Source organism: Schistocerca gregaria, chromosome 2 (genome assembly GCF_023897955.1).
Source record: "Schistocerca gregaria isolate iqSchGreg1 chromosome 2, iqSchGreg1.2, whole genome shotgun sequence".
NCBI classification, from domain to species: domain Eukaryota; kingdom Metazoa; phylum Arthropoda; class Insecta; order Orthoptera; family Acrididae; genus Schistocerca; species Schistocerca gregaria.
In genome coordinates, this window is record NC_064921.1 from 800113731 (window position 1) to 800126151 (window position 12421).

Genomic DNA, 12421 nt, shown 5'->3' on the forward strand with positions numbered 1-12421 from the left:
TTTAGCTTGTGATTGTACAAGCAGCCCTCAAACAAACACTGCCTGACTGATTTGTAGCAAACTCATTCTACAATATAACGAAATTAAGCAATTGGAACATGTAATTGTAACTAGCCTCTTTTTTTCCTTTTAAATTATCAGCTGAGTAGTATTAGTTGTTTGACGTTATCCATTGCCGTAATGGTTAATGACATTAAAATTATTATTATTTATTAACGTACAATTTCATGTAGTACATAGCACGAGATACAGAGAATCGATATTTTATATCTCCAACGATCTTTGTTTTGTCATGTTGGCAGCCTATAGATCGAGCGGAATTACGAATTTAAACTGATATGTGTTTGCTCTATGTATGCAGTTTTGTGTTGATGAGTTGATTGTTATTATTGATCAAATCCTTGCATCTTGGTTGGTCGTTACTTACTGTTTATCCGCAAACGTAAAATATGTACGAGATCTTTGGAAACGGGGAAGCAGTAACTGTTCGTAAGAATAATAGTATTCCGAAGACGCATCTTAGCAGTTCTATACCTATCAAAGGTAAGCCGTAATGCGATTTAACCAATAATAGCTGTTCGTGTACTGTTTTTCGCTTCAAATGATAAATTTTTATTGTTCGTTTGTACATCCCGTTTCATAAATTCCACTGTGATATGAGTCAGGGGTCCCTACAAACTGCTTCTGTTAAGTACGGTATTGTATTATTCAAAATGCTAATTTATTCATGCTGCTGTTTGTGGAAATTACTTGTGGTTACGTTATATCTTAATAGGAGCTATTTGACCCCTATCATGTTTTTCAGTCATGGTTTTTGCGTATTTTCAGGTGAGCTAAATCAGAAATTGAGACCTCTGAGTTTAGGAAGCAGCAAAATAGTTCTTGGCGATGTCAGCAACAAAGTGAAAAATACTCTTACAGCAGATACTCAGTCCCATCTGCGTTCCCTGTCACCTAACAAATCAATAAAGAAAACTTTGTTTTCTGAAGATCATATCCATGGTGACCATTCAGCGAAGGCATCTGGTATTCAAATCAGTAAAAGGGACAAGTCTCCTAAGAAAGTAAAGGCCCATTTCACATCAAAGCCAACAGCCAAGAATTCAACTCTTGGGGCAACAAAAGTTTCAATATTTGTAGATACTTGGAATGATGGTTGTCAGGAACCATCAGATCCCGAATTAGATGAAGTATTTCTTCCCAATCAGAATGAGTTGGATACTTGTGACCTGGAAGAATCGCCACAGAAGATCTATGGGTACTGTGAAGGATGTGAGACACCAGATGATAGTGCTGGTATGTACTGGCCTTTTAGTAATACTTCTTTTGATACAAATGTTTCTTTGTTCATTGTCACATTGCTATGTAACTATACTACCCTTTAATTTTAATTTAAGCGTAATTGTCAAAATAATCGTGTGATTTCTACATGGGGCATTTCTTATTAATGCTTCATAACGGATGTTACACGTATACCAGACAGCAAAGAATGTCTGTAGTTTTATTAAAATGTATGCTGTATCAGTAACACACACCTTTCTGACAAGGGGAAACTGTGGAAAATCCAAGTCAGAGTACTTAGATGGGAACCAAACCCCAGTCCTCCCAAATACGAGTCCAGAACATTTAAGACTGGAGTGGCCACGTTGCATGGTGCATGATTAGGAGAATACCAATATATATTGTCCACATTGTGATTGGAGTGCATAATAAGTTATTAAATGAAAAGAAATTGAAAGTAGAAATGCAAGGGACAGGAAGTAACTGATATATTCTACTGGGCTCGCTAATGTACGAGTCACTAGTGTACACTCTGCAGGAAACAATATAAAACTTACTATAGCCTACACAGAAAATAATGTCTTAAATATTTAAAAGCTTGCTAATTACTCAGAATTTTTTTTCCACGTTCAGAATGTTATGCTATCTGTTTAGTGTGTTGAATTTATTTGTGGCATACACATTATGATTATGTGATCACTGGTGGGGAGGTTAGGATAGTTCTGTCCCTCCCATTTTCCCAAAAACCGCATCACATACAACACAGGAACTGCTCTGATTGAGCAGCTCATTTTTAGCGAGTATACTTGGTTTGTGTAGCCAGGTGGAGCGATATAAAACTGGGTTTCTTGTGCATACTGTCACTTTTGCAATGTACACTGTAACACTGACAGGTTGCCTAAAATTATGGGCAAGTCAATGAATTTTTGCTGTGTGACCCTTAAAATTTATCAAGTTTTCTACTTCTCCATTGCCTGTACTTATGTTCATAAGTAATTCATGTCCATGCAGGCTAAATATTCGATTTAGTCATTTATTGTAACTGGTAGGCCTATATCCAAAGTGCCAATGTTGATGGAAAAATCTTAAACCAGGTGGTACAAGGCAGTGCAATGGTTAAAACATGGAAGTGCAATTTGGGTGGAGTAGGGCTGGAATCAGCCACTGACTATCCCCTAAATCTCTTAAGATTGATACTGGTATTATGCATTTGGAATTGTCATAGCCAAATTTGTTACATGACCATAGCCTATCTTTGACCTTTTGACATTTGGAAGGCGACGTTCTCAAAAAGATTGCTAAATGATTCTTTGCAGCCTGTTGCCTGTTTGCACCTCTTCACTTGGGCTGAAATATGTATAATTCAAATCTGTGACTCATTTTAAGAGCTGCTGATGCCCTTGGTATTCAAGCAGTAGTACAATTGAAGTTGGAGTACTTCATTGAACCTGTTGCTCCTTTTGGCATTAGCAAGACACTGTGATCAGTTGTTCATGCAATTTAGCCTCACATTTGCCATATAGATATTACCTGCAATATGTTTTATGCATGTTAATTACAGGTAAATTGTTGCTTGTTTGTGTTTTACTGATACAGCATACATTTTAATAAAACTACATTCTTTACTGTGTGGTATATTTGTAACATCTGTTATGAAGCATTGGTAAGAAATGCCCCCTGCAGAAATCACTTGAGTGCTAAGACACTTCAATTCACATTTTATTATATAAATGGAAAAATGCATGAGCTAAAGATAAGCTTTGCCACAAATCGGTGGTGGTGGCGGTGGCGGCAGCATAATCGGTAGCAGTAATACTAACACTGTTGGTACTCATATCATTTTTAAGTCTGTTAATATATTTATCACATTAAAATAGTTATTTCTCAGGTAATAATGGTGTGAAAACTACTGTGTGAAAACCTGGTCCAGTGTAAAAAGAGAGCATAAAGGCCCTGAGCTGATCAGGTTGAATAAAAAATACGTGAAGTATTCAGATAAAACAGTCACACGTTGCCCATAATTTGATTCACTTCACCTAAGGGTACCACAAGTGGTACAAATAATAGTCATCAGTTTGTGTGTATCCTGTGCTTCTTTTATGTGAACATTAATTACAGTGAGTCATTGCCCCTGGGGAGGGATTGCCATTCTCTAAGTATACTGTTTATTCTTAGGTGCAGTGAATAAAAATCAGCAGTGATGTGTTAGTTTTGTTGCTAACCTTACGTGGAGAGTTTGACGTGTGGCTCACAGATGAATCAAGTTTTGCAAAGATGCTCTATATTGAAAATAAAGACAAACATTTCGGCTTTTTGCTAGACACTCCCTAGTTTTTGAGAAAGTTTAAGGTCAAAGTTGATGACAGAAAATCATATTTTCTTCGCTATACATTGAAAGATCATTTTAAACATTTACATTAATATAATACTGGGTCCAAACTTAATAATGTTGGAGTTAGTAACATTTTTGTGTGTAGCTTGGATAGCCTTAAATCATAATGTTTATCAGAAGCAGGTTGGTGATCGAGCACTCAAGGCATTAGACAACCAACGTGCTTCATTCTTAGTCATGACATTGTCTGGTATTCTGATAATATGAACACTTTTCTTTACCTTTTTTATAAAACCATATGATGAAATGCAGGTGCCAAGCTGTTTGTGGGTCAATGCGCGCATTTCGATGGCCCTGTCTCATAATTCTGTGCTCCGCTGTGATTTCTCGTGATTTTCAAGTCATACGATGGAAATTTTTTACCTCTCGGAGAAAGTAAATGTTTCAGGTTGACAAAGGGAGATACATTTCAGTGCTATCGCTATAATCACACCTCCGGATATGTTTTACTTCCAAAGGTAAGAAAGGTGTTCCCATTATCAGAATATTATCAAACACATTTGGGGGGAGGGGATCAGATCTAGAGACACCACAACCAAGTATCAAACACGGAGCAGCCGTTTGATAATGCCTACACTGCTCGACTGCCAGCCTTGCATTTCATGACAAGTACACAGGCTACAGCATGAAAACATCGAGCACTATTAACATTACACTCAACGTTATATTAATAAAAAGATTGTATTTAGACGATCTTTTGAGGTACAGGATTGGAAATATTGTTTTCACCTCAACTTTGACCAGGTGGTTTTTTTAAGTAATCATAGGTATCTGTTGAGAGGCCAGCAAACGTAAGGTTCCTGGAGAGGGGCACTCTTTTTCAGTGTTGCAGGGATAACAGTCTGGTTGACTGATAGTCCTGGTCGTGTAATACCCAACAACATGGCCTTACTGAGCTGGCACAGCCAACAGTTGAAACCAAGGGAAAGCTACAGCAGCTATTTTTCCTAAGGGCGTGCAGCTCTACTGTATGGTTAAATGACGATGTCATTCTCTTGAGTAAACTATTTTGGAGGAAAAAAATTCCCCAGTCAGATCTCCAGGTGGGCACTATTGTCTCAGATATCATCATAAAAACTAACCTGACATTCTATGGGTTGGAGCATGGAATATTAATCCCTTAATCAACCAGCAAGGCTAGAAAATTTATTAAGGAATGTGGATAAGTGTAGATTAGATATAGTGGGAATTAGTGAAGTTCGGTTGCAGGAGGAACACGACTTCCGATGAGGTGAGTACAGGGTTACAAATACAAAATCCAATTGGGGTAATGCAGGTGTAGGTCTACTGATGATTAAGAAAATAGGAATAAAGGTAAGCTACTATGAACAGCATAGCAAACACATTTAGAAGGAAAAAGAAGAGAAAGAAAAATAGCAACTGAATATGGCCCGGGGAGAGGAATAAAAGAAGAAGCCACGTGGTAGAATTTTCCACAGAACATAATTCAATCATTGCTAATGCTTGGCTTAAGAACCATGAAAGGAGGTTGTGTACTTGGAGACACCAGAAAGTTTCGGATTAATTATATAATGGTAAGTCTGAGTCTGAAGATATTGCCTGAATCAAATGTTGACTCTCACCTCAATTTATTGGTTATGAAGTGTAGATTAAAACTAAATAAATGGACCTGGATAGCTTGAAAGAAACGGAGGGTGAGTGTTTCAGAGGGAGCATTAGCCAAAGATTGATTAGAACATGTTAAAGAAATACAGTAGAAGATAAATGGGCATTTTTGAGAGACAAAATTGTGATGGCATCAGGGGATCATGTAGGTGAAATAATGAGGCAGACATCCATGATTATCACACGAGATAATGAATGTAAGTGATGAAAGAAGAAAATATAAAAATGAGGCTGCTAAAGCAGGCGAAAGAGAACATAAATGTTTACAAATGAGATTGAGAGGAAATTCAGAATGGCTAAGCAGGAATGGTTAGAGGACAGATGTAAGGAATTGGAAGCAAAATAGATAACTCCTATAGGAAAATTAAAAGAGGGCTTTGGAGAAAAGAGAAGCAGTTTTATGAGTGAGTGTCAAGGGCTTAGATGGAAAATTAGTACCAACCAAAGAAGGTAAAGGTGGAAGAATATGTACAGCTCCTATACAAGAGACGAACTTGCAGGCCGTATTACAGGAAGGGGAAGAGACATAGATGAATATGAAATAGGTATGAGAAGAGTTGGACAGAGCACTGAAAGACCTAAGGCAAAACAAGGCCCCTGGAGTAGACTGCATTCCATTGGAACTACTGAGAGCCTGGAGAAAGCCAACCATGACAAAACTATGCTAAACTGTCCATTCCATTCAAATATGGGTGCTGAATTATTAAGTGTGTCTAAAATTTAATTGCATAGGGACTACACTTCATTAAATCCAAAGATACAGTCATTTTCATAGAAAACTTAGTTCTTGAGAGTGCATGTATACAATAGTATCACTCGCCATTAAACTTGCCCAAAATCTTCTAGTTGTCGCATCAATGACGTGATGCTGGCATGTAACTGCTTTACAAGCATTACATCACATCAGTAATGTATGTGTGTTAGTTGCGTAGTGTACTCCAGGAAAACGTCCACAGCTTCAGCATCAGTGGTGTGTGACATTTTCATGCCATTTCCTCCTGTTTTCGCCTCTCCCCTTTTGTCATCAATTTTCTACACACTTTCAGTTATTATTTCTTCATCTGTTAAAATTTGGTCTACCTGACAGTTTCCCCCATTCAACCACCTAACAACATATTCTTCATTAATGTCTCCTCCTTGTGGGATGTGTAACATTATAATTAATTAATGGCATTGTTGTACGTGTCATTTCTGCTTGACGGACTAGGGGCTGGACTACTTAGGGCCAGATTAGTGAGAGTTTAGTGTATTCCATCTGGTGTACAAATGTAGGAGACAGGTGAAATATCGCAGACTTAAAGAACAATGTATTACTTCCAGTTCCAAGGAAAGCAGGTGGTGACAGGTGTGAATATTGCCAAACTATCTGTTTAATAAGTCATAGTTGCAAAATACTAACACAAATTCTTTACAGAAGAATGGAAAAATTGGTAGAAGCTGAACACAGGGAAGATTTGTATAGTTTCCAGAGAAATGTAGGGACACATGAGCCATTCCTGACTCTAGAACTTCTGTTCTAATGATAGGTTAAGGAAAGGCAAATCTACTACTGTTATAGAATTTGTAGACTTGGACAAAGCTTTTGACAGAGTTGACTGGAAAACACTCTTTGAAATTCGGAAGGTGGCAGGGGTAGGTAAAATACAGGAACCAAAAGACTACTTACAATTCGTACAGACAACAGATGACAGGTACACATTTCAAGGGCATGAAAGGAAAGCAGTGGTTGGAAAGGGAATGAGGCAGGGTTGTAGCTGATCCCCTGTGTTATTCAATTTGTACATTGAGTAAGCAGTAAAGGAAGCCAAAGAAAAATTTGCTGAAGGAATTAAATGTTCAGGGCAAAGAAATAAAAATTTCGAGGTTTGTCGATTACATTGTAATTGCCCGAGACAGTAAAGGCCTTGGAAGAGCATATGTATATTGCCTTGAAAAGAGGTTATAAGATGAACACCAACAAAAGCAACACAAGGTTAATTATATGTAGTCAAATTCAATCAAGTGATGCCGAGGGAATTAGTTTAGGAAATGAAACACTATAAGTAGTAGATAAATTTCACTATTTGGACAGTAAAGTAACTAATGATAGCCAAAGTAGAGAGGGTATAAAATGTAAACTGTCAGTGGAAAGAAAGGTGTCTTTTAAGAAGAGAAATTTGTTAACATATTACGTAGATTTAAGTCTTAGGTAGCCTGTTGTGAAGGTATTTGTTTGGAGTGTATTCTCGTATGGAAGTGAAACATTGACGATAAACAGTTCAGGCAAGAAAAAAATAAAAGTTGGGAAAATATGATGCTACAGAAGAATGCTGAAGATGAGGTAGGCAGATCATGTAACAAGTGAGGAGGTACTGAATAGAAGTGGGAGCAAAGAAATTTGTGGGAAAAGTTGACTAAAAGAATGGATGTATTAATAGAGACAAATACTGAGACATCAAGGGACCACTAATTTACTTCTGGGAAAACGTGTAAAGCATAGAATTTGTAAAGAGAGACACAGAAATGAATATAGTGAGTGGGTTCAAAAGGGTATAGTTCCACATACCGGGCTTGCTCAGGATAGAGTAGGTTGGAGAGCTGCATCAAACCAGCCTTACGACTGAAGGCCACACCAATGACACAGTTGTAAACCTTATATTTTTTTCAGACAACTTTCCTTATGAGAAGTTTTGTCATGCTCTTCCCCTCCCACTAACTACAGGGTCTCGAAGCAAGAGTTATCGTGTAATTGAATGTTGTGTAGCAAGTAACTGAGGTGAGCAAATACACATTGGCTGCAGCTTTGTAAAAGCTTATGCTGCAGAGCAGTGCACCTCATACCATATCTGAGATTTTTGCATACAGTAAGGATGGACTGCAAATGTTTTGCATTTAATGCCTATTTGCCAGTGTGCAAATAATGTTATGCCAATATGCCTCAATAATTCTGTCCAGAAACAGCTAGGTAAATTCCAAGAATGTTTGCCAATCGAAGCCGCAGGGTGCAAACAATATATGTCGAACATGCAACTCTAAATTGATCACGTGACTGTGGTGGCTGGCGTTATGATAAATTATTTGTGAGATGCTAGCAGAACCCAAATGATTTATGACGGTAGTGAGTGGGATGCCTGGTATTGTAGACGTTTCTTTGGCCGATTGTCTCAAGTGGAGGAATCTAATTCCATGCTTATGCAATGTAGAAAATTGTTTGAATTTTTGTTGGAAAAGTGACACACTACCCATATTTTTGTGTGACATTGCCAGAGTTTATGCACGTTATGACAAAAAGGGAATGCTTCCCATAGCGTACACATTAAATGGACTTTCTCATAAAGACAACATTGGCAACAAGTGAGGTAAGCCGTTTCCTTTGTAATTGGAACCCTCTTTTGTCGTTGCTGTAGTGACCATTATAAACACGCTCATGACGCCTGCCACCACAGTCGCATGATGGATTTAGAATCGCACATTCGGTATCCATTGTTTTAAGCTTGCTGCTTCGATAGGCAAACTTGCTTGGAAATTACCAACATCTGTTGTTGGGAATTATGTACATAAACATTGTAGACTTTCATAGGTATCTGCAAAAGGGGCACTTGCACCTCCCGGGAATTGGGGTGCAGGGTTTTCAAAAAAAATTCACAAACTTTAGGGACGGGTTCCTTAAACCAAAACAAGGGGAAGTAGTTCATATAAACATATGTTCGAAAATCTTCAGTTTTGAATTATTAATGAAAGTTTACCTCAAACAGCCTTCCAGTTACAACCAAACTACTTCATTTATCATTGCACTAGTTTGACTCAGTGTAACCTAGATGGTGTTGTATTGCTGTGGAAACTTGTTGTGTGTACTGAAGGTAGTGTGTTAACTGAAAGTGCAGCTATATTAGACAGCATTTCCAAACTGAAGGCAACAGTGTCATCCGATATTTGGTGGTACGTATAGTCAAGTTACTGAGATAAAGGGTCATTACACCACTGGCCATTGATGGAGGAAGACCACATGTTACTCATATGCCTGATGAGGAAGAGCATATTCTACAGGCTGTCAAAGAAGAGTCTCATATCGGTGCAATACAAGTGCCCTGGTATGTAATACATCTTCATGTTTAGCATGGAGCCAACACTTACTGGCCGATCACAGTCCTCTTGCTACAAGACAGATCAGACATCTGCACCAGTTTAATGGGCCAGCTGAAATTGTAGGTGACTGTCTGGTAGAGCCATACATTCTTCTATCACATCTTACAGGTGTTGTCTACAGGGACTTTATTCATAACACCGTCAAAGACCTGCTAGGTGACGAACCTCTTCAAATAAGAAGAAACATGCAGTTTGTGCATGCTGTAGCTGCTCCACATTTCATCCCCAATGTTCGGGATGCACTGGCTGGTGTCTACTGTGATAGATAAGACAGGTAGAGGAGGACCAGTTCTGTGGCCTGCATGTTCCGTCCAACCTCAGTCCTTTGGATTCTTATCTCTAGGAACACCTTAAACAATTGGTCTGTGCAGCAGACCACCCGGATGCAGAAACTCTTAGTTGACGTGTCGTTGAAGCCTGCGAAACTGTTGAAAACTGTCAGGGAGGATTGGAAGGAATATTACAATCCATGATTCGATGAGTGCACATGTGTTCAGAAGCAAGAGAACGTGGTGTCGATCACTTTTTGAGTTTATGTATTGACGTTTTCCAAACAGCTAGAGTGTAAACTTTCATTAATAATTTGAAAACGAAGGAATTTTAGACACGTGAAAATTCAGGAGTAAGAAAGACACTGCTTAAGAGCAGTATATGTTGTTGTTCTTGTTGTTGTTACCACAGTTGTCTTCTTCACTGAACCAAGTTTTATTTGGTACGTCATTAACTCTGTGATTGACATTTGCTTTCGTGTATAAAAGTAGATAACATTGTAATATTAGTGCTGCTGCTAATAAACTCTGACTACGTTGGCAGCAAAAGAAAGCTGTCAGTGTCACTTGAGTACCTTAGACTGGTATTGTTGCAGCAAGCTGTCCGTGAACCACCACATGCAATATTTAAAAGGTGTAAGAAAATAATATTGCTCATTTACGAAAGGGTAACACAGTTATTTTATTTGCTCCTGTAATTATGCTTTTTATGTATTTTGTAGGTGGTTGGTTGCTGGAACCTTTGTGGGATAATAAAGACGACCTTGCTAGGATAATTAATCTGGAACCAAGCCATGAGATAGAACCAGACTTTCCAGGTGTTGAACATTTCAGTGCACAAAATCCAACGGATGAAAATAATTTTGGTAAGTTATACATTCATATGTAAACTTATTTTATGACACAGCAATATTATGAAACAGATAAGAGTGCTACTCACCATACAAAGGGGATGTTAAGTTGCATATAGGCATGACAAAAGACTGCTATAAATTTTAGCTTTCACCAAAAGGCCTTCTTCTAAAATTTAAACACACACATTCATACAAGCTCAACTATCACATACAACTGCTGTCCATTTCCACTGCAGCCTGACAGTTTCAATTGCACCTGATGGAAGCAGCAGTCCAGTGGTGTCAGATATGGCGGCAGCATGGGGTGGGGAGAGGGGGGAACAGCAGGGTGAGGGGGAGTTGTAATGCTGCTAGCGGGAGCGTGTAGGGACGTGGTGGGTCAGTGTAGGGTTTCTGGGTGCAGTTGGTGAGGTTCGGGTGGGGGGGGGGGGGGGGGGGCAAGGACTAGTAGGTGTGACTCTTTAACAATTCCTGTTCTTTTACCACACAGCACCCTGCTCATCGCTATTGTTGCCACCTCCCTCTATGCCAACATCCATAATGCCCATGGCCTTGTCTCTGTTGAACACTACCTTCCACCAACACCCGACGCTCCAAACCTACATTGCCTTTTCTGGTCACCATGACCAACTCTATCCTTGTCCACAGTTACTTCTTCTTTGAAGGCAACACCTCCAAACAAATCCATGGTACAGCAATAGACCCCCGCATGGCACCTTCTTATGCTAATCTATTCATGGGATAGCAATAACTCCATGTAGACAGTTGCCACCTATTCCCTACAGCCTGGCCACCCATGGCTGTTGCATCTGCAGTGATGAGCAGTTCCTCTCTAAATACACCCAGGGTGTCACTGGGGGCCTTCATAGTCCAAAATTTCTCATCCAGCCATGTTTAGAAAAGTGTCTGCCATTCTTAGCCTCTCTAAGTCATCTACCACCTCTCATGTACCCACCCTCCATCCACAAAGGAGTACTCTCTTTGTGTATCAGTTCCACCCAGCATTGTAGCAGGTGAAACACATTCTCCAACAGTTTTTCGAATACTTCGTGGCATGCCTGGAAATAAGAAGTATCCTACACACTGTCCTTTTCACCCTTCCAAAGCAGTATTCTGCTACTCACCAAACCTACTCATTACCCTTGTCTGCCCCATGGAAATCCCTGCAATAGACCTAGATGCCAGAGCATCCAGCCATCCAGATTTACGTTTTCCGTGGTTTCCCTAAATCACTTCCAGGCAAAACCTGGGATGGTTCCTTTGAAACAGTTCAACCGATTTCCTCCCTGTCCTTCCCTAATTCGAGCTTGTGCTACTTCAGTCCCTTTACAGGCATCTCGTATTCCATCAAATGCAGGGCTATCTGTGAAAGCAGTTATGTGATGTACAAACTGTGCTGCAATCACTGTTCTGTGCTCGATGTGGGAAAGACAGCCAGCAAGCTGTCTGTTCACATGAACGGCCACTGGCAGAGTGCCCAAGAGGCAGCTGGACCATCCAGTTACTGAACATGCTGCCCAACACAATGTGCCCCACTTCAATGACTGCATCACTGCACTATCTGGATCTTTCCTAACTCCTAGTAGTCCATGTCCTTTGCTTACCTATCACCTTCCCTGCTCCCACTCCAGCACAACAAAGCCTTCAATTTCACCTATACACCCACTAGTCCTTTTCTCCTTCTTTACTTCTCTCATTTCCTGATACCCCATCCCACAAACATCCCAATTACAGCTTACAGCACTACCTTGTCTCCCTACCATTTCTGCACACTCACAAGTAGCAGTACACCTTCCCTCAAACCCCTGCCCCCACCCCCTCTGTTATTTCCGCCTTCCCCTCCCCACTCCATACCTCCTCCGTATCCCATCATC

At 39.7% G+C, this 12421-nt stretch overlaps 1 protein-coding gene across 1 annotated transcript in view; it reads left to right on the forward strand.

The window, feature by feature from the left end:
• Window positions 1-300: 300 nt before the first annotated feature.
• LOC126336508 (uncharacterized) overlaps window positions 301-12421 on the forward strand; it is a 35926-nt gene continuing 23805 nt past the window's right edge. The window contains exons 1-3 of the mRNA XM_050000286.1: window positions 301-543; window positions 829-1296; window positions 10416-10559. Coding sequence (XP_049856243.1) covers window positions 450-543; window positions 829-1296; window positions 10416-10559 — 706 coding nt within the window. The 5' untranslated portion in view covers window positions 301-449. The remainder of the gene's footprint in view (window positions 544-828; window positions 1297-10415; window positions 10560-12421) is intronic.